This window comes from Neolamprologus brichardi, chromosome 6, assembly GCF_056152115.1.
Source record: "Neolamprologus brichardi isolate AB-2024 chromosome 6, ASM5615211v1, whole genome shotgun sequence".
Lineage (NCBI taxonomy): Eukaryota > Metazoa > Chordata > Actinopteri > Cichliformes > Cichlidae > Neolamprologus > Neolamprologus brichardi.
The window spans coordinates 27,902,900-27,925,776 of record NC_142109.1 but is presented as its reverse complement, the minus strand read 5'-3'; the positions used below and the strand labels follow the sequence as shown (position 1 = coordinate 27,925,776).

The 22,877-nt window shown below is 39.3% G+C and overlaps 1 protein-coding gene across 2 annotated transcripts; it reads left to right on the top strand.

Moving 5' to 3' along the window:
- Positions 1–14,810: 14,810 nt before the first annotated feature.
- LOC102798239 (guanine nucleotide-binding protein G(I)/G(S)/G(O) subunit gamma-10) lies at positions 14,811–22,445 on the top strand. 2 transcript variants are annotated; one of them, XM_006790706.3, is made up of 3 exons: positions 14,811–15,035; positions 15,569–15,695; positions 20,839–22,445. In XM_006790706.3, exons 1-2 carry the CDS (start codon positions 14,946–14,948, stop codon positions 15,692–15,694), a joined length of 216 nt encoding a protein of 71 aa, XP_006790769.1. In that variant the 5' UTR covers positions 14,811–14,945; the 3' UTR covers position 15,695; positions 20,839–22,445. The 2 variants fall into 2 exon arrangements, with proteins under 2 accessions (XP_006790769.1, XP_006790768.1); XM_006790705.3 differs by having other exon boundaries at positions 20,836–22,436.
- Positions 22,446–22,877: the final 432 nt, after the last annotated feature.

The following is a 22,877-nucleotide window of genomic DNA, read 5'->3' as shown; positions in this document are numbered from 1 at the left end:
CAGTCTAATTACTTTTTTGCAATAGTAATCCCTTACATTATTGCAAACTTGAAAAAAGTAATTAGATTACAGTAACGCTACTGCATTGCTGCCCATCTCTGCACACAACACAAGTGACTATCAAAGTAACACATGAAGTATGCGAAACAAACACTGAGACACAGACTGACTAAACACAGGGAACAGAGGGAGTGAGGGAAACACAACCCGACTGCAGAACAAGTGAATAAACAAGACAGAGACAAAATTAGAATTACACAGAACAAGGTGGGAGTGCGAGGGACAGAACTTCCCAGGCATGATAGGCTACACAGAGACATGACTGGGGAACAGAAAAATTAACATGGAGACAAGACTGACTTCAAAGAGAGATACTAACACAGGAAGCTAGACACAAGAGAACGCAGAATGAGAACAGAACTGATCCCAGTCGTCTTAGAGGCTCATTCTATGAATTTTAAAGAAATTTCGTATGGCAACACTGATATTGCCAGCCAACTGCTACTCTATCTAATGATGTCAGAGGTGATACAAGCATGTAGAGTCCACATTAGGAGATTTTTTTTAATATATATATTTCAGCAGCATGGAAAACCAACTTCATGCATCAGAGGTTGTGATGGACCGAGTTGAAAAACAGGAGGAGTCCCAGGAATTATTAGAAAAATATAGTTTTCATTTATTTAACCCCCAAAAATTATATTTACAAGAGTAATAAATGTTGAGCTCATAAAAGAGGTCAAAGAAACAAAACTGAACTCAGGCAAAGACTGCAAACTTAACAAACCAAATGACTGCCCAAGCATACATAATTGACCTAAACATGAAATGACATACAAGGGTATATATAATTGTGACACATGAGGGGTAACAAACAAAACAAAATCATAAATCACAAACGATGCAGTACAATCTAGGCGTTAATAAACTAAACACCAAAGAAGAAAATCAGAACCCATTAAACCCTAAACTCAAATATTTAATCAAATACCAATACTTTGTTTTTAAATTAAAGAAAACACACATTCTCCCCTTCAGCAGGAAGTGGTGGTGTGGTCCAATTATCTTCCTTTGCATGTAATGGTTTCAAACCCTGGCTACCATCTTTTGTCCAGCAACTCCCAGGGATGATGGCAGGTAAGAAATAAAAAGACGACGGTTAGTCAAAAATCAAAGAAATTAAGTAGTATGAATACATAAGTAAACTAAATGTGCGAGCTTACAAATAGAACAAATGTATCCAAACCAATCAATAAAGTTATTGGAAACTAAAGTGTATTACTATGTTCAAATGAAGAAATGAAAATACAAAAGTTACCGACTTTAGAGTGTGGCCACGGGTTTGGCCATCACAGAGGTAAAAACATTTCTGCAAAGGAGGCAGATGTATTTTAGAATTTAAGACATCCTCTAACGTGACTTAATGAGACTGATCTGCAGGATGAGAAGAGGCACTAAACAAATGTAAAATGTTACAGTAAAGCAAGTCATGTAAAAGGAATCTATTAATGATAAAGCTCAAAATGATTATTGCAATGTTACTCTCACATCTATGTTTTGTGATGTATAGTGCTTTATGTTTTGCTTTGGTCTCCACAGTCAATGTTAAATACATCCTGAGAGGAACACAAATATGTGCTTTCTTAACAACGTTCCTTCCTGAATGGCTGAAAGTTTCGTTTCTATTTGGAACATTGTTGGTGCTCTTTGGTACTTACAGTCACAAAGTGCTGTAAAAATATTACTATCAAACCTTTCTTGTAATCGAACAAAGAACAAGTCAATCATTAATCAAAAACAGGAACAAGGAACTCTCTGAATAAATATTGTGTAATGGTGTTTATTCCACTAAGTAATGATAAGAAGTGACATGCCAGTATAATAAACGTAAAATAAATCGAACTAGAAAATGAGAACGGTCAGTCAAATAGAGGTCAAAGTGAGCCACTCCTGTTTTCAAAGAAGCCAATTTGATTTATTGAAACCAATTTTTTAAAGCCACACAAAAGAACAAATCCAACAGAGCAACTTTTCAATACAAACCTGAAGGCAAAGAAACACATGCACAAGCAGCTGTAAGTTCTAAACCAATAAAGCAGAATGTTTGTAAAGCCCCTCATATTAAAGATGAAAGCCTTTCACAACATCAATGTCAGGGTCCTGCGTCTCCTGACCCAGCGTGTTTAGTTCTTCGTGGTTTTTGTATTATTGTACTTGTGAGTTATTATATGGTTTCTAGTTTTGATCCCTTGCCCTTCATGTTTCTCTGTGCCCCCTCTGTTCTGTGTAAGTCTGTGTCTTTGCATGTTTGAGTTTCTTGTTTTCTGTCACTCTGTATTGTGCATTATGTTCTCATGGTTGGTCTTTTGTTACTCCCTCGAGTCTAGTTTCTTGTGTTCCAAGCTTAGTATTTCCCTCTGTGTATTTTGGTTCTTAGACCTCTGCCTTGTGGTTTATGTCTCTGTGTTTCTTAGTTGCTGTCTCCACTGTGCCAAGTTCACATCTCTGTGTCATACTTCCTGTTTTACTTTGAAGGTCCGTGTCTTATGTGAATGTGTCGTGCTTTGCTTCCTTGTCTCGTCAGTCTTGATTTCTCCCAGCTGTGCCCTCCTTCTGTGTCTCATTCCCCTCGTTACTTCCCAGTGTATTTAAACCCTGTGTTTCTCTGAGTGTTGCGTCGTCCCTCATGCCGCGTGTGTCTCCCTGTGAGTTTAGTGTGTTATTCCCCAGTTTAATTTAGTTTACTTTGTATGCTCGTTTTTCTGCGACCAGCAAATAAAGCTGAGGTTTTGAGTTCATCCCTCGAGTCTGTGAGTCCTGCATTTTGAGTCCTCATCTCCTGCCTGCCACACAGCGTTTTATGACAGTCAAACTTACAACAACAGCGAGTCTTTATCCAAAACCTTTTGGGTCTAACTGTAAAAGTACTTACATGTGCTGGGGCATTTAAATTCATGCATGATTATCAGCAGGATTCACCTGATGTCACTGGAAATATTGAATGGTTGAAAGTCTGGATGCCAACAGGAACTTGAGATAAGAATATTGGATCAAACAACATCTCTGAATGTCCGGCAGATAGCTTCATTGTACAAAACTTAGTGTACTCTTTATCTTCTGAGATGGTTATAAATGAACAAAGTGTGAGAAAATGCTGGATTGTGCAAACGTCAATTTATGACTGATTGTTGTACCATAAAAATGACTCGGGCTTTGTGGATGTGCCCTTTCATTGTGGACGTGATTCTTTTTCTTTCTTTAGATTAATGAGTAACTCCTTTGATGCCATATGAATAAGTTCTTTGTCTTACCTACTTGTATATTTCCCCATCAACCACTTCTATTTGTCCTTTGCACACAGAAACAGGCCAATAAATTCTCATCCTCAGACTCTCTGTGAGCTTAAGCACTGGATTCTCTCCAGGGTAAGTACAGACACATCAGAAGTTATAGATTTAATACAGAATAAGATGGCATAATGTAAAAATGCAGTTTTAAAACAACATCTTTGTCTTTTTCACGCAGTTTGAGTCGTGGATGTGATCAATAATGGGAACGCCTTCTGGACTGTTTTTACTCATACTTGTGCATATTGTCACAGGAACTTCTTCAGGTAAATCATCTCTAGTTAGACATAAATTCATTTTCTAAATGGACTAATGTAATTATTATAATGGTACTTTTTCCTTCATCAATTATTGTGCCTCTAATTAAGACACTCAAATTAAAAAATTAAATATTTGCTCCAGACAAACTATAATGAATTTGCTAAGTTTACATTTTCACGTTTCTCCTTTAGAAATTTTTTAGGTAAGGTATGTTATTTAAATATCAGTTTGAAAGTAGACAAATATTTACCTCATATTCAGTAAGTATTCAACAGTGACGTGAAATGCCTCCAAAGAGTTATTTTGATGAATTATCTAAATTACTCAAATCTTTCTTCTTTTTAAATTCAGATATTTTACACTGTGGTGAGATTTCAAAAGATTTTTCAAAATGATTTTGAATCAAAAAGTCTTACTTGTATTTAAGTGCTGTGACTTTTTTGTCTGCAGGGACTCCCGTGACCAGCTGTGATTCATGTCATGGCAAAGCCACCTGCTTGGAGTCACAGGAAAGAGGTGACACCTTCACCGGCCACGCCCTCTCATGTATCTGTAAAGATGGCTTTGTAGGTGATGGCCTCACCTGCTATGACCCAAAACTCTGCAGTGACTCTTCTTGCTGTGACCGAGGTTACCACTGGTCCTCAGAGAAGGGCTGTGTGGACATTGATGAGTGTTCCCTCCCAAACTCACCATGCACACCACCTCAGATTTGCTACAACACGCCAGGCTCATACGAATGTTCGGAGCCTTCCTCCAAGAACAGAGCAGCTGCCTCTTCCCAATCTGTCCAGTTCTACTGTGGGAACACAGTTTGTCCTTCAGGCACGGACTGCATCAATTCCCAATGTGTGGACCCTTGTGAGAACTACGCAACATTGAATGATGACTGGCGTTCAACAAATAACACAAATACTGAGGTCCTACACTGTGATCAAGATATAAACTGGAAAGGCTGGTATCGCCTGTTTTTGAATCAAACCAGTGCTCATATTCCAGAGAGGTGTGTCGAATCAAACAGGTGTGGAACTCATGCGCCTTTGTGGATAACACAACCTCATCCCACATGGTCAGGTGAAATTGTGAATCGCACTGTGTGCAATGTTTGGGAAGGCAGCTGCTGCCATTTTCGGTCACACACCATCCATGTTAAACTTTGCCATGCAAACTATTATGTCTACAAACTTGTGAAGCCATATACATGCCTCCTTGCATACTGCGCAGGTAATCTTATGCTTTAAATATGATTAACCTGTAGATGATTCAGTTGGTTCAATGGTTTCTGAGTGCATGATTATTATTATTATTTTAAACAGAAGTGAACACAATTACACCTGTTTTACCTACCACAACACCAAGGCCACAGAACTTCACCACCACACATGTGACCGCTAACATCTCTACCACAACACCAGTGGGCAACAGCACAGCAGCCGAGGGGGAGGTCCGCCTGGTTAATGGAAACAGCTCCTGCTCTGGCAGGGTGGAGATCTTCCACAGTGGACAGTGGGGGACGGTGTGTGACGATGCCTGGGGCCTGGTGGATGCTCAGGTGGTGTGTAGACAGCTGGGCTGTGGCAGGGTCTTCTCAGCACCAACAAACGCGCGATTTGGACAGGGCAGCGGACCCATCTGGTTGGACGATGTCGCATGCACAGGCAACGAATTAAAGCTCTCTGAGTGTCAACACAGAGGGTTTGGATCTCATAACTGTGGTCACTCTGAGGATGCTGGTGTCGTCTGTGAAGGTAAATATGAACATGTGAGGTTAAAGAGAGTGAAATCCAACTTTGTTCGTGTGTGCATTTGGGATAACACTGAACTAAGATGATTTATTGTTACATACTACTACAGGTTTTTATCCACACAACAATTTTTTCTTTTAGTCTTGAATTATGAGAATTTTTTCAATAAAGATAAACTTACTATGAAGATATTTCCATGAATCCACAGACACTGCCCCCAAGAACTATCAAATTACCAACAAATTAAAAATAAGTTTAAAATAACATGTTGTCACCTGTCAGCCAAAGTAAAATAAATAGTAGAAAGATGATTATGTTATATTATTATATATTATATATATTATTATATTGTTATATTATTCTAATAAGTCCACCTTTCCTCTGAAGTACTCCCATAGACAGTGTTCCTTCTTTTGGTTTTCTATTAGCTGCTTCAACAGTGAGGCTGGTCAATGGTCAGAACCGCTGCTCTGGCAGAGTGGAGATCTTCAATGATGGACAGTGGGGCACAGTGTGTGATGATTCCTGGGACCTGAATGATGCTAAAGTGGTGTGCAGACAGCTGGGCTGTGGAAGTGCTCGTTCAGCATTACAAAGTGCAGCTTTTGGACAGGGCAGCGGACCCATCTGGTTGGACAATGTAGGATGTTTGGGAAATGAACAATCAATAACTGACTGCAGACACAACGGGCTTGGATCCCACAACTGTGGTCACCATGAAGATGCCAGCATCATCTGTGAAGGTATATTTTATGCATTTTTCAGGTACCCTCCATTTCTTACTGCTGACACCTAACTGATGAGAAAACTATTCTCATTTGTTGCTTTAATTTACCATTTTTTAACTAAAGATACACTTACTATGGCAATATCTCCATGGATCCACATATAATGCCCCTAAAAACTATGTAATTAGCAACAAATTATAAATAAATTAAAAACAAATGTTGTCACCTTCACCATCCTCCACTTCTTACTGCTGACATCTAACTGATGAGAAAAGTATTCTCATTTGTTGTTTTAATTTACCATTTAAATATAAACTTGTTGTGCTGCACATGGAGTCAAATGCAAAGTAAACAAGGAGTTTGTGAGAAAACAATAATGTTGAGATGTACTAACAAGAGCTTATCCTCATTAATTTAGATGGAAGTGCAAACTGAGTTTGTCCTTTTAGTTCAAAGACACTTTTCTTTCAGTCCAACCAGGAATCAACAGCACTGTTTTTCCAACAACACCAAGGCCGCAGAACTTCACCACCACACATGTGCCTGCTAACATCACTACCACAACACCAGTGGGCAACAATACAGCAGTTGAGGGGGAGGTCCGCCTGGTTAATGGAAACAGCTCCTGCTCTGGCAGGGTGGAGATCTTCCACAGTGGACAGTGGGGGACGGTGTGTGACGATGCCTGGGGCCTGGTGGATGCTCAGGTGGTGTGTAGACAGCTGGGCTGTGGCAGGGTCCTCTCAGCACCAACAAACGCGCGATTTGGACAGGGCAGCGGACCCATCTGGTTGGACGATGTCACATGCACAGGCAACGAATCAAAGCTCTCTGAGTGTCAACACAGAGGGTTTGGATCTCATAACTGTGGTCACTCTGAGGATGCTGGTGTCGTCTGTGAAGGTAAATATGAACATGTGGAGCTATAAAGAGTGAAATCCAACTTTGTAACTGTCTGGCTTTGAGATAGAGCAGAAGCCCATGCCAAGAAGCTCCTGTTGCACAGTTTTTGCACAGCTGTTAATGCCAGAGGAGGTCTGGAGCACTGCAGTTATTGAGTCAGCTGAGTGTTGGACACTTTAACATACTGCTTTAACATACTGCTTACTCACAGAGACACTGCTCAGTAACTTGACATAGAATGGTTCTTTGTGACTGAGCTGCTGTGATTCCTAAGAGTTTCCACTTTGCATTAATATCACTTACAGATGATCCTGGAATATCTAAGAAGCAAGAAATTTCATGAACTGACAAGTTGTAGTGGTGGCATCTTTTACAGCACCACTACAGGTAGCAAGAGTACAGAAAACCTGTATTTAAGTAGAAGTACAGATACTACTATCGAAAAATACTCCAGTAAAATTTGACAGTGTTCCTTCTTTTGGTTTTCTATTAGCTCCTTCGTCAGTGAGGCTGGTCAATGGTCAGAACCGCTGCTCTGGCAGAGTGGAGATCTTCAATGATGGACAGTGGGGCACAGTGTGTGATGATTCCTGGGACCTGAATGATGCTAAAGTGGTGTGCAGACAGCTGGGCTGTGGAAGTGCTCGTTCAGCACTACAAAGTGCAGCTTTTGGACAGGGCAGCGGACCCATCTGGTTGGACGATGTAGGATGTTTGGGAAATGAAGCATCAATAACTGACTGCAGACACAACGGGCTTGGAGTCCACAACTGTGGTCACCATGAAGATGCCAGCGTCGTATGTGAATGTAAGTTAAAGTTCTTACATACGGAAAAATTTAAATAATGAAATCTTTTATCTTATCTTATATTATGACATCGAAGTACTCATCCTGGCCTCATTTGGTATTTCCTATTTCATCTGCTTTCATTTTTTATTAGTGACCTCATGTCTTTTACTTTAGTCCAGCAGCCTCCACTCCAGACTTCACAGTTAATTTGTGGCCGTGATAAAATCCAAGTTGGTCTGCATATGGGCAGCATGTCATCCTCCGGTTTGAACCCCTTCTCGGGCAACCTGGCTTCCAGCAACTGTTCCTGGGTCAGAGTCCGTGATGATTATGTTTGGTATGAAATGGAGGCTCGGGCAGGTGCCTGTGGAAATGTGCTGAGGGTAAAGACTTATTTCTTTTTCCTATTGTTTAACTGTCCCATTAAAAAACACTAGTGCTCAATTAATTTATGATAAGGTGGCTGTAGACTGTGTTTTGGCATCAAATGGCTTTTTTGTTATCCAAGGAGAAAAAAGTGAGCAACAGCTCAGGATTCACTGTATTAACCTGTGTGGACATGTCTCTGGTGATTAGACTTTCTCTAGCTGACATGATTTCTGAACTGACTGAAAATGTCATCATCTGTCTTTCAGACCAACAGCACACATGTCATCTACTTCAACAGTTTATTCATCTACCCTCTGGCTAATTTGTCCTTCGCTCTTCCTGTGGGTCTTCCCTTCTCCTGTGCTTATCCCCTGGACACAGACGCCAGCCTGAATGTAGCTATCAGGCCAGACCTGTAAGTTCATTGAATTTAACTGCAGCATCACTTAGTATATGTAGCTCTAAAATTCAGGGCTCTCATGTGCATAATAGTATGGTTATTACCCCACTCTTTTCAATCATTCTGTTACCAAACTGCAATAATTAAGATGAATCTTGTTTACTTTGTGTGTTTCTTTTAACCATTTATGAGAGAGTAAGCATGCATTACTGTGGGCTGTTTGTAATTTAACATGACCACTGAAAGTCATTTTCAGATCCTTCATGCATAAACTTAAGTGCTTTTAGTTGTGAGGCTACGTTCCAAACAACGTTACAGTTTGTTTAGAAAGCTCCACATTAAGTTGTTTACTCAATCCAGTTAACAGTTTGCTGCCTAGTTGTAGTTTAAAGATATGTTTTGTAATTATTCAATGCAGAATTTAACAAACATTTACCACCAGGAGGCAGCGTTTTACCAGTGCGGATGTCTTTTTAGTCGCACAATTTCGTCAAGAGACTTTGCCTTTTGCTCAAAATAAATATATATCTTGGACTTTATAAAATAAAGTTTATAAAATTAAATAAACAGTCTTCTTTCCAGTCAGAAAGGGAGATTTGTCAGTTAACATAACAAAAACATGTTTACTGGATTAAAACTCTAGTGTAAAATTGAATCAGCTATATAATCTGTTATTTAGACAGTGCTTTTTCACTTGTTCAACTACTTGAATCTATGCACTTGAAGCACTTTTTATCTGCACATGCTCACATACCAATGGATGCATGTTTAGCACCATCTCCAAAGACATTTCCAGCATATGGTCTGGAGGAGCTGGGGCTCGAACCATTAGACTTTTGAAGAAAACAAATCCAAAGCTGTCTTCTTACACAAACCAGGAAAAAGACAGAATAGCAGCAAGTAGTGTCTGAGAGATCCTTGCATTATATAATTTTCTTTCCCTTTGTCAGGTTCACTGGAGGAATTTCAGGTTCAGGTCCAAAAGCTCGAGCCTCCATGTCTCTGTTCCGCAACTCCAACTACACTGAGTCTTATCCACCAGGCCAAGTCTTCCTCCCAGTGGGTTCACCTCTGTACGTGGGCGTCTCTGTGGAGGACACAGACCCAGTTTTGGCAGCTGTTCTGGAGGACTGCTACGCCACTCACTCACCAAACCCTGATGATCCCACACAATATCCTCTCATCCAGAACAAGTATGTGCATCTTTCCAACCTCACCAATGCTTTGTGAGATACAGTGAATTGTGTGGACCCTGCTGATCTCCTCCCTCCTCTCTCACAGGTGTCCCACTGACCCCCAAAAGGTGTCAATAGTTGAAAGCGGCTCATCCCTCCGAGCTCGTTTCTCTGCTCTGCTCTTCCTGCTCCTGGGTGAATACAGAGACATTTATCTTCACTGCAGCCTCAGCCTGTGTAACCAGAGGAACTACAACTGTGTACCAGTGAGTTCCACATTTCATTTAGCAGTACTCCATAATCCAAAATTGTTTCTGTGGTTTAAATCCTATATCTCTTTTCTCATTCTTTTGCCCTTTGTAGTCGTGCACAAGTAGGGCACGTCGCTCTGTTTCCAACTCAGCTTTTATGAATCCCGTCACCATTGGACCAATTACTTGTGAGTATGAATTAAAACCTGGATTCAGAGCTCATGTCTTGACATAGTGATTTATATTAAACTAATAACTGCCATATCAACTTTTTCTTCTTCTTCTTTATTTTTAGTGGACAAGCCAGCTGAGTGATCTGGAACATCCGATAACATTCTGTAGTGTGATATTAACTGCCAGAACTCTGTTTCCACAAGAGAGATGATTTAAATATAATATTCTCAAATATTTTACACATATTTTTTGATATTATGTTCCATTTGGGCTTTTTTTCATTGTATGACTGCAAACTGTCCAAATAAGGTATGCATCCTATTTGTAAAAACTGTACCTTGATGCTGGAATGTGAAACCAACTGGGTGATAAACTGCAAAGCCACCAAGTATCACAGTTCACACACTCTAATCATACCCATTAGATTTCATTGCACCGTATGAAAATTGCAGAGAAGGTATTAATTCAAGGTGGCACGGTGGTTAGCATTGTTGCCGCACAGCAAGAAGGTCCTGAGTTCAATTCCAACATCAGGCCGGGGTCTTTCTGTGTGGAGTCTGCATGTTCTCCCCGTGTTTGCGTGGGTTCCCTCCGGGTACTCCGGCTTCCTCCCACCGTCCAAAGACATGCAGCTTGTGGGGATAGGTTAATTGGATAATCTAAATTACCAGGTGTGAATGTGCGAGTGAATGTGAGTGCGAATGGTTGTCTGTCTCTGTGTGTTGGCCCTGCGACAGACTGGCGACCTGTCCAGGGTGTACCCCGCCTCTCGCCCTATAACAGCTGGGATAGGCTCCAGCGCCCCCCGCGACCCTGAAAAGGATAAGCGGAAGCGAATGGATGGATGGTATTAATTCAATTCAATGCAATTTTATTTATATAGTGCCAAATCAGAACAACTGTTTCCTCAAGGTGCTTTATGTTGTAAGGTATAGACCCTACAATAATACAAAGAAAACAGAGAAAACGCATCAATTACAGATTAAAATAGGTTCCAGACATTAGTCACAGTTAATGGTACATCTTGTACATCTTTAATGGCTATAAACAGACATAGAACTTCTCTTTTCTATAACACCTTCCATACAAGGTAATAAACTTCAAGCCCTCAGGGTCTCTGGGGCTAATCATTGACTCTGGTCATCTGTTGCCAAGTAGAGTAAAATATAGTAAGACACCAAATGAGTTAAGGCCTCAGGCCTGACACATTCCTAGATTATGTGTTATATGTATTGTAAGCATGCATTGCAGTTATCCTTCAATGTTCTAGTTTCCCTCAGCATGTATCACCTGGACAGTCACGCCAGTGAAGCTTAAGACCCTTAATGAACCGAACATCAACTCGAAATAAGCACAAATATGCAATGTGTATAAATTATTCTAACCGTACTTGTAATAAAAGTTAACATAATGGAAGGATCCTCAAATGAACATCTTCAATAAACAACTTTAATGCAATATCAATACTGTGAGAAATATGATTAGATGAAATAATGCTGTAAAGAATGTTATCGATGCAATTATAATAATGCAGGTTATATGGCAGCAATAAAAGAATTTCTGTATCATCACAACACCAACAAACATATGACCTCTATGGCCAACTGCTTTGGTGACAGTGGGAAGGAAAAACACACTTTTAACAGGAAGAAACCTCCAGCAGAACCAGGCCCACCGAGGGGCGGCCATCTGCCATGACCAGCTGGGGTGGGGCCAGGAAGACAGAATAAAGACACGCCGTGGAAGAGAGCCAGAGATTAATAATTTCTAATAACTGAATTCAGAGAGGTCTATAAACACATGGTGAGTGGAAAAGGTGACTGGAGAAGAAACTAAATGTATCATGGGAATCCCCCAGCAGCCTAAACCTAATGCAGCATAACTCTAAGGATTCTGAGTCACCCTATCCAGGCCTAACTATATGCTTCATTAAAAAGGACAGTTTTAAGCCTAATCTTGAAAATACAGACGGTTTCTTTCTCTCGAGTCCGAACTGGATGTTTGTTCTACAGAAGAAGGACATGAAAGCTGAAGGCTCTGCCTGCCATTCTACTTTTAAATACTCTAGGAACCACAATAAAGCCTGTAGTCTGAGAGTGAAGTGCTTTAATGGGGTGATTCAATACTACAAAATCATTATGATAAGATGGGGCCCGATTATTCTAGACCTTGTGTGTAAGGAAGAGGATTTTAAATCTGATTCTGGATTTAACAGGAAGCCAGTGAAGAGAAACATATCGGAGAAATCTGCTCTCTTTCTAGTCTGTGTCAGTACTCTTGTTGCAGTATTTTCGATCAGCTGAAGGGTTTTCAGGGAATTTTTAGGACATCCTGATAATGAATTACAGTAGTCCAGCCTAGAAGTAATAAATGCTGCCATTTCTTCTTTTTGTTTTAGGGGATAAATCAGCTCGGTGAGCTTGTAACATCCTGTAATATCAGAAAGACTTTCTATCATGTAATTAAATCCTTTTTTCAAATTCATTCTATATGATTTAATCAAACTGATGTTACATTGTAGAATTTAATGTTATTTCATATGTTATATGCTAAGTACATTATATCCAACCTTATTATTATATTCACAAAACATTTTCTTTATCACTGGAACTAATATAATCTTTTTGAAAAAAAAAACTGGATTCCTCTCTGGGTTGGTTTACTGATTTTTCCATATTTTGATAAACTGCCATTAAATTTGGGATGGGTATCAACAGTCAAAGAAGGAGGATTTGAATGACTTTGGTTAACAGATGACTTTTCCTCTGGCGTCACCATGAGGTTGTCATTTGTATTACATGATGAAAATCAGGTCTGTAAGCTTTTGGACAATGACTGTTTCTGTGATCTTTCCTCTGTACACTGCAACACTGAATTTTCTAGATATGAGTGAAGTGCAGATTCCAGCTTGAATTGAGAGTTTTTACAAAAGTACTGCATTAACATCTTGACTTAAAAACATATAGCAAGATAATGAAGAGTTCACGAGTGGTCAAATAAAGAAGGAGTATGATCCAGAGTATACCACATCACCAGGTAATGTCATGGCCTTGGCACGTATAGTTAAGAATAGAAACAAGTTAACTTTGTGTTTACTGATGATGTGACTCCTGGTGATGTGTATGTGATTTTACTTTCTGCTCAGATTAAGCAAAATACTGCAAGAATTTCTAAAGGCAACGAAATAGGATATTCTTCAATAGACACGTCAGTCACCTGATCTGAACCCTAGTAGACCATGGTTTACAGTTACTGAAGAAAGCCTGAAGGCAGAAAGACTCACAAACAAGTAACAACTGAAGATGGGCTCAATAAAAGCCTGTAAGAGCATCTCAGAGGAGGAACCACAGCATTTGGTGATGTCAATGGGTTCTAAACTACAGATAGTGATTGACAGCCTGTAGGCAAGGATCCTCTTGCATAATTAGAGTTATGTTGGTTTTTCCGGTTAATTTTGAAGTCAAAGCAAATCTTAGCAAAATTCAGACAGATAAGTTATAAAAGACTCACCCACTACACATTTATTATGAAGCCCAAAATAAAGCCCAACACCATTTTTACACAGGGCTCTAAACATACTTTTGGTTTGGCCTTTTTTACCGTGGAAGTCTGTGGGGACTGATTTGTTTTTCAAGCCATCCTGAAGTTACTCCAGGAACTACAATTTTTGGCATTTCCGTGTTGGCTCAACTTTTAGCCCTCGATTACAATGCAAAACAGTTATCAGATAATAGCTAGACCAAGTTTTCATGCAGTGACAATGTTCATGAGATATCACCTTCATAGCGATACAGTACTAACACTAGAACTGTGCTTACTGTTTTAATAGTGCTGAACTAGTCACTTACTAGCCAGTTTGATGTCACCCAGTTGTTAGTATGATCCTATTCTATCCTATCCTACACAACAGGACCATCTTATTGTATGGTCCTATTGCAAGCACTCGAGGTGAGCATTTTTGCCACTTCCAACTTAGTGATTTGAAAGTGGATATGATGAGCGATGTGTGGATGAGTACTGTGAAACTACACACCCAGGGAGCAGATCTTGTATAATCCTGTCAGACTTTTTGAGTGACCATCATTTGCAATTCAAACAGACTTAATTTTCAGTTCAGTATGACTGGAAAGTATCAACTAAGCTCATAAACTCATTGGGAAAGTGTTTACTGAGGTCACAGATTAAGTGAGCCCTGGACCATTTTCCCATGTTCGTCTATACAAGTCTTTCTGAAACCACATGAGTCGCCCCCTGGTGGTATTAAAAGGAAGGCAACAGTTAGCACACTTTCACTTTGGCTTGGCTTTTCAGATCTGGAAGTTATGTCCATCTTTCATGCTATTGTGTAGGCACTAAAGTAAAAATCCCTGAATTACACCCTGCTGTTGCTACACTGGATGTCTCCAACAAAACACTAGATTTGTGTTCAGTGAGCCATTTACCCTCACTTATTTTATTTTCACGTATTTTATTGTAGATATGGCTATCACACTGGTGGACGTTAAGTGATGTGATAAATGTTGTGGCTGAAGGTCACAGGATACCCTCGAGATTTGCTCTCTAGGAAACTAATAATAATGGTTAATGTTTTCAGGGGCGTGTCTCCGAGTTTACTTTTTGATTGACGGGTCTAGAGTCCAATCCAGTGCCTCATTGGCACAGCGGGGGCGGGGCACTGACGAGTGGACGATGTTTCCCCTCTCGGGTTTAGTTTGGAGCCGTTAGGGGTAAATTTCCTCTCGCTCGGTGGTGGCAGTTTATAAGAAACAGCCTTCAACGTGTCTTTACCGACAGCCGTCGCCATGTCTAACAACAATGCCAACAACAACTTAATTATCGCCCAGAGAGCTGTGAAGCAGCTCCGGTTCGAGGCCAGTATCCGGAGGATCAAGGTACGAACGAACCCCTGCTACACTCACACACAAACACGGAAGACTGAGCTGTTCTTGCTGCTGAATGGCGGAGACCGACCGTAGAAGTGACGCTGTGTCCGTAGATTCAACAAAGTTGTCCACACTAAGTTACACTTAAGACTCACAGATTGCTTTCTGGTAGTTTAAATCGCAGCTACAAGCGAACAAGTTTCTTCTGCTTTTTAGTTTGTTTTAGAAAGTCGCTATAAAGTGTCAGGAGAAGTGACCCGTTTATGGAATTTCTGAAAGTTAAACCTCCCTGGGTTGGTTATCTTAAGGAGACTGTGAGCATAATCTGTCAAAGATACACAGCAGACACACCCGTTCGTGTACGGAACTGTTCCTTGCAAATGTTATGCAAAAAAAATGAGCCAGTTAGTCATGTAAATGAGAGAGTGGGTAGTACAAAGGGTTGCAGCAGGAATCACAAATACTCTGTTTTTGTTTTCATGATCCCCCACCCAACACACACACACACACACACACACACACTCGTGTGTCTGGCTCTGCAGGTGTCCCAGGCTGCCGCAGATCTGAAAAACTTCTGTATGCAAAACGCCTCCAAGGATCCTCTCCTGATGGGCGTCCCCTCCAGTGATAATCCCTTCAGACCCCCCAAGTCCTGCTCCCTGTTCTGAGGTAGGCTTGCTTGCTCCTTCATGGAGGTTTCATTTGGTGGGGGTATAAAAGTGTATATTTAATTAAACTAGGGCTAAAGAAATGCAGGGTTTTAACTGGGTCATAATGGACATTTTTCAGAATCAAAATCAAATTCTGATTCTGAAAAATGTCCATTATGACCCAGTTAAAACCCTGCATTTTGGGGGGCATTTATAATGGACATAATGGACATTTTTAGGGGGTTAATACATATGGGTCACACATAGTTGAAGTAGATGGTATCAAATAATGTAGTGTTACCTTAAAGTACATTCCTGATATTTGATTTAAAAAAAAATGTAAATAAAATTAGTTGTAGTTTAAAATTGTCAAGCGGTGCATAGCTCCTCTGCTCAAGGAATGCATTTTATACATGTCGAGCTACCTTGCTAACACATCTCTTTTGGAGGAAGGTTCAGAGCCTTTACAACAACATCACAAGGAAGCTGTGTGGTAAAGTCACAGCAGTGCAAATTGCATGCATTTGCGCTGCATTGCCACTGGAATTTGCATGTATTCAGTTGGTGACTCCAAAAATGCACAAATGTGTTTCTATGTGTCGCCTTCCTGCAAAGCTTGTTTTACACTGCTTGACCTGAAGCTCACAGGCTAGAGCACCTTTCCGGTCAGTGAACTTAATTTAGCCCACAGAGACTATAAAGGTAACTGGGGAAAATATAAAATCAAACCTACAATTACAGACAGTGAGTGACTTACAAGCCCAAACGTGATGAGTTGAAAGTATGAATGACTTTCAGGGTCTGCTTGGGATTAAAACAGTTTTAACTTTGGTAATATCTCTTAATTAGAGAAGGCATGACTGTCCAAACAAAGCTCTGAGTCAAACATCACATCCAGATTGGTAGCAGAGTCCTCAATGTAGGAGAACCGGTTTCCATGATTGTTTTCCAAGCTTCAGGTCAGGTTTGTGGAAATGAACAAAAGGACCTCAGATTTGGAATCACTCAACCAAAGTTTTGTGACATCCAACATGTAACGTCATAGAGACAAGTCTTAGCGGCATCCAATGTCGCAACTTTGGGCACGTGATTGAAAAGCTTTTTTTTTTTTTCTCCCACAGGCCTGTTTGTTCTTTTCCATGTTATCAAAAACAGCTTTAATTTTACAGTTTTATTTTACATACACACACACAAATATTAACTAAAGCTTAAACTAACTTAATTAAAGCTTTAATTACAAACATGAAGGACTCTAGCTTTTCATGCTAGGAGTTACTGAGGTTAGCTGCCTTCAGCCTGCAGCAAAGTTTACAAGAAATCTGATGAATTTAAAGATGCCACGGTGGCATCTCACTGTTCATCCTGTGCCTGTATAGGATTACTGCAAGTAGTCAGTTGTCCTGATGGTGTGCATGTATTTGGACTGGTTTTAATTGATTCTAAATAAAAGAAAGGCTGGAGATCAGGTGGTTTGATTAAGGCTGTGAGGGTTTTCATTGTAATTATGATTGTAATTACAATTGTAATTGTTTTCAGACTTTTAGTTGAGATAAAAAGAGGCTAGTTGGGCTGGTCGTATTATACGCACATGTGCCCCTAAATATGTTTCACAGTCCAAATTTTTCTATTGTTGGTAAAAGTGAATTGATCATGCTGTTGAGCACTACTACAAACACTAGGGTTGCTCCACCCAGCCTTTGGGGCAAATAGGCTAGAATATAAACAGAATATGAACAGGCCGGGGCGGCTTTTTTTTACTCGTCCTCGCCCTTCAAAAGATTTTTGTATTTGCATATAGCTGTGTGTCATCAGCAGAACAGTGGAAATTAACAGTATATTTACACATTATCTGACCCTACAGAAGCAAATGGAAAGAATAAAAATGGGACAAAAAAAACACATTAAGTTCAGTTTTATTTCTTTATCGACATATGTGAGTACATCCATTTAAGTGTATACTATCCATCAGTCTTCTTAACAAATTTATCCTGTTTAGGGTCATGAGTGGGGCCTGTTGTAGCTGTGGACAGGTCACCAGTTTATCACAGCGCTAATGCAAAGATGTTCATGCTTGGAGCCAGCCAATGCAGGCACAGAGAGAACATGTAGACTCTATACAGGAGAGCCCCAGCAGGTCAACGGATTAAAACCCCAAATATTTTTGCTGTGAATTGATGGCGCCAGCTGCTGCACCATTGTGCTGACCCGTTTATTTTAATTACAAACATCCAAAAAACATCCATAGAACCATTGTTTTACTGAAATGTTATCATTTGCCCCCATATTTTCTCAAACTTATTTATGTTTTACACAAATGACAATGTCGGCATTGCTTTTTCCACAGTTTCTCCAGCACTAAGAATATAAACCCAGTACAGCTATACTGGAGTTTTCACTTGTCTGTTAAGGTTGGGTGGAGTTTTCCAGGAAATTACATCAGGTTGCCAAGCTGCATGTGCTACTAAGAGCACATGAAATACTTTTACTTGTCACCACAGGAAAAGGCCAAGTGTTGATAATACTTGTAATGATGCCCGTATTTTATTTACGTGTTCCAATAAGGCTACAGTACAAACCACCCAGAACATTACTCCCACACTCAATGCTGTTACACTGTCATTATTTTTAATTATTTTTGGTATGTACACAAAGCATGATTAAGCATTCAGTAATATTATTGCACTTCCAAGCTTCTTAAACCTAAACCTAACTTTAAACCTAAAAACATAGGTGGAGCATTTCCCTGTTAAATATGTGAATTAGTTAAGTCACTAATTTTAATATGAAATTTAAAACCAAAGTTAAGTGCTTTTCAATGGAGGCAAATGGACTATGTAGTCTGCAAAAATGTGCAGAACCAGCAGTGACAAAACTGAAAACACAAAATACAAAAACAAACAAACCCATAATTACAAAATAAGAGAATCACGTAGACATAATAAAACTAATAAAAGACAAATAAAATCTGCTTTTAAAAATGTCAAAAAAGGAGAAAATAAAAGTAAAAGGTACAATAGTAAAATAATATTTTAAGTAAGAATAAGTAAATAATATTTGAATATTTTATTAAAAATAGTTAAAATTAAAAAGTAGAAAAAACAGATAAGAGATAAACATAGCATACAGTACTTGAAGTGTTGCTTCATTTGTTTCTTAAAGCTTGCTTTATTGTGTGTTACAACAGTGTGTGTGCTTTTGTGTTACACAAAAGGAAGCAATTGACAAAAACTTGTGTTTCTGTGTTATTTCTAACATTTTGAAAAACAAAAATGTGCTTTAAGCAAAACACTGATAAGAACAAAATATTATATCAATGTATGTTTTTCTTTTGACTTGGGCTAAAACGTATTCCACTAAACAGCAAAAACCCTAACATTGTCTGGCCTGGTCAGATATGCATGTGTTTGAGAGCTGAATGTGAGTTGACTATACAAACAATTAGGAATTTTCCTGACCTTAATGTTTCCGAGAAAAACCAACAGTGGTGTTGTCATTGCTCTCCTCTGTGATCTTTCTGTTATCTGGCTTCATTTACCCTAACATCATCAGTCAGGCTGAGAGGTCACATGGAGCGTGTTGACACAAACGACCACAAACACAAATAAGTCTGTTTAGCAGCAGAGTGGCTGATTTTGCAAGGATAAAACTGTGATATTAGGAAAATATGAAGAGGTTACACACATAATACAAACTGAGAGCAGCTGAGTGCGTGTCTACTTGTTTAGCAATTTGTTTAAGCACTTTTGTAAGTAAGACCAGAATAAACCTACTTTGTTAATAAAGATTGGCCTATTTGAAGTCAAAAAGGAAAGTTGGCAATAAAACAAAAGATGACTGTGTAAATAAAGCAACAATAGTTGTTTTAGTTCATCCTTTCAGCTGCAGCCAGAGTAAAGAATAAAACATACAAATCAGTGCTCTGGTTTAGGAGCGAGCATTAAGGCTTTTAGAACAATGAAATGTTTTCAAATTGTTTGCAGCCAACAAGGGGGGAAAAAAAGAAATAAAGATGAGTCTAAGAATATTTATTGTATGTATGTATTTATTATTGATGCTCATTAGAGAAAGACAAAAGACTTTAGATCAGCGGTCCCCGGGCCCTGGACTGGTACCGGTCGCACGATCTGATATCCTCGTGTTGGTGTTGTTCCCAGATCATCATACTAAAGGTTGTTCCAGGATCAACATTGCAAGTGACCAATCAGAATGTTGTGATGTCATACTTTTGCGACTTCGGGAAAAACCGGCGTAAAACAAAAAACTGTACTTAAGCTGCAAGAAACCGCCTTTGTCCGCCGATCAACGGACCCTAACCCTGACCCTTTAATAAACGCTAAGCAGAATTGATATTCTCCTTGCAACATTGGAATTTCATAAATGCACAAATGGGTTGGTGCGCAAAAGAATAACGTCACAGTAATGTGATTGGTCACTTGCAATGTTGAACCTGGAACAACATTTTCATGATGATCTGGGAACAACACCAACACGACGATATCAGATCATCCGGTACCGGTCCGTGAGTCGTTTGGTACCGGGCCGCGAGAGTTGAGGCTCAGCTGTGAAATGTATGGTTTTCAGGGTTTTTATCGGTTTTCAGCGTTATTTTGTTATCGTTTTTATCGTTAACTCGGTTTTCCTGGGTCTTTTCACGTGTGTTATGAATAAATCTTATTTTTTTTCGGTACCGGTACCAGTTTTATTTTGTTGTATTTATCCGCGACACCTTAAAGGCCGGTCCGTAAAAATATTGTCAGGCATAAACCGGTCTGTGGTGCAAAAAAGGTTGGGGACCGCTGCTTTAGATGATAATTAAAAAAAACCCTTTTGGTCCTCCTACTGTCTACACACCGAGGTCTGAGTGATATTCTAGGAATGCTGAAGCTGTTCTCTGTTGAACTGGTTGGTCCGTAGGCAGTGATTTCATACCTTTTTTATCTCGAATTTCAAACATGCACTCCTCTGGAGCAGGTTTATTCTGCAGCATAAGTTACCATGGCGATGTACCTTGGTACCAAGTGAACCACCTTCATAACATGTAAATGCATGTAAATCATTAGATGTCATCAGATTTGTTTTATTGATTTACTGATTTTTGTCATTTTGGCCTGCAGCTTAACTCTTTTTCCATGTTTCTGTTTTTTTTTTTGTGTGTGTAGCAGAAGGAGACGCGGAGGATTTCTGGATCTGTTCTTTGAAGGCTTTCTTCACTTCTAGTTCTTGCCGCTGTAGATCTACCTGCAGCACCTCGTGGGATGATGCACACAGGGGTCGGGGGATATGGGTTTTGGGAGAGGGGAGGAGGGATTATGGGGGGGGGGGGCAGTTATTCCACTTGTTTGACAAACTAATGGCATCATAACTCCAATCTGTTACATAAAAGCAGGTCTAAACTCTATATGTTTAAAAAAAAAAGTTGTTTCTCACACTAACTTGACTAATGATTAAGCCGCTCTGGGTTTACCTAGTACTTAACATGTCCACTCTCCATTTACTGACTGAACAGTGTCTCTTTCCAGTCAGTGAAATTCAGCCCATGTTTAACGGCCAGTGCAAGTGTAACTTCCTCTTGTATTCTGCGTAACACGTGGAAGTACAATCAATCATTAATTTAAAGCAGGTGCTGCTCAGCAATAGGAACATGTTGTTATCCACGCCAAGTGTGTCATTACAAAGCACAGACATTAACACTACAGACACAGGACTGTCTATATGTGGCCAAAAGAAACTGCTCATGTATTTGTGATTATGTAAAAGGTGTTTCTAATAATCTGATTTACGACACTTTTAACCTCTCGCTTTAGGGCACGTGATTGTTCATTAACATTTTGTCCCGCTGTTTTCCGTATGTATGTAAGAGCCCATTAGACGTGCTTTTACCTGCCTGTATCTGTACCGGTCTTTAATTTAAAAACACATTATGGCCTTACACTATTTGGATAGTGGCAGAAATTGAATGTATATCACATTAGAAACATATTTCTGATAATGTTTGTATTTAATGAATCCACTGCAATGACTTGTTGCAATAGTTGTTTTCCACACTGGAATCATTTTACTATCAACCAAAAGCTTCACTGCTGTTAGTCTGTATCTTTATAAACGTTGCTTTTGTGGGAAGCCTTCAAAAGAAATTAAATTAAATTACTTTTTTTTTTTTTTTTGAACACTGATGAAAATCTGTATGCTATGTTTTTTTTTTTTAAGGAAATGTTAATCCTTTGCACAGATAGCATAAGAAAATGATTATTATGAAGTGTCACTTTTTTGACTTATTTTACGACTCGCACATTAGCAGGTCAGAAGGTTCAGTCTCAGGTGTTTTATAGTCAAAGTGAAAAGACTGAAGGATATGCAAACATCAACATTTTCCAGATCATATATTGTGTAAAGTGCATCTGAGGAACAGAGAACTGCATCAAGTGTGATGCTCAAAAATTTGATGTCATTTTGAAACGTGGTTTAATCTGATATTAAAGCCATCTGAACAGCTGAATATGAAATCATTTATGATTTTTAAATGAATATTTAGGGTAGGCATGCACTGACCCAGTTCCAGTGACCATCTGTCTTGTATGCAAGTGGCATGTTTCTAAGTTAACCCAAACTTTTGTGCACTAGTAAGTGTCTGCCCACATGTCAAATCTCCAGGATCTCACCAGCATCAGTTTGTCATGTGTCACTTCTATAAATCAAGAAAAATATACTGATAACGGCAGTGTCTTCATAAACAAAAACAACAACAATAAAATAAATGTTGATAACGTGCTGCATTTGTTCTATTCATGCATTTGAAAACAAAATACAGCAGCAAGCTCAAAGTCACGGGACAGATGACGAACACTGTGACTTACAGCAGTGTGACACTGCAAAGACGTCTCAAATTATCACTGCTGCTCTTGTTAGAGGTACTGCTTTTAATTTGACATTAAACTGGGGGGAAAAAAAAAAATCAGGATTTCTTTATTGGCATTCAGTCGATACATTATAGATGCATTGCTGAACGAAATTATGAACACAGAAAAACAAAAAGGGCACCATGTAAAAATGCTCTAGTGCAGCTGTCAAAAAAGACCCTAACATGGCATTACATTTATATAAGAAACCTGAAAAAGCTAAGTTGTGCTTAGGTTATTGTACTATATCCATTTATGATGTACATTATGAATTGACCAGTCTGATGGCAGTTGGGTAAATTCAC

What these genes read in the sequence shown, in the direction of transcription:
- LOC102798239 (XM_006790706.3), top strand. Translation starts at nt 14,946, where the DNA reads ATGTCTAACAACAATGCCAACAACAACTTAATTATCGCCCAGAGAGCT. An exon ending in CCAGTATCCGGAGGATCAAG is followed by an intron (nt 15,036 to 15,568) that starts GTACGAACGAAC and finishes CTGGCTCTGCAG; the next exon opens with GTGTCCCAGGCTGCCGCAGA.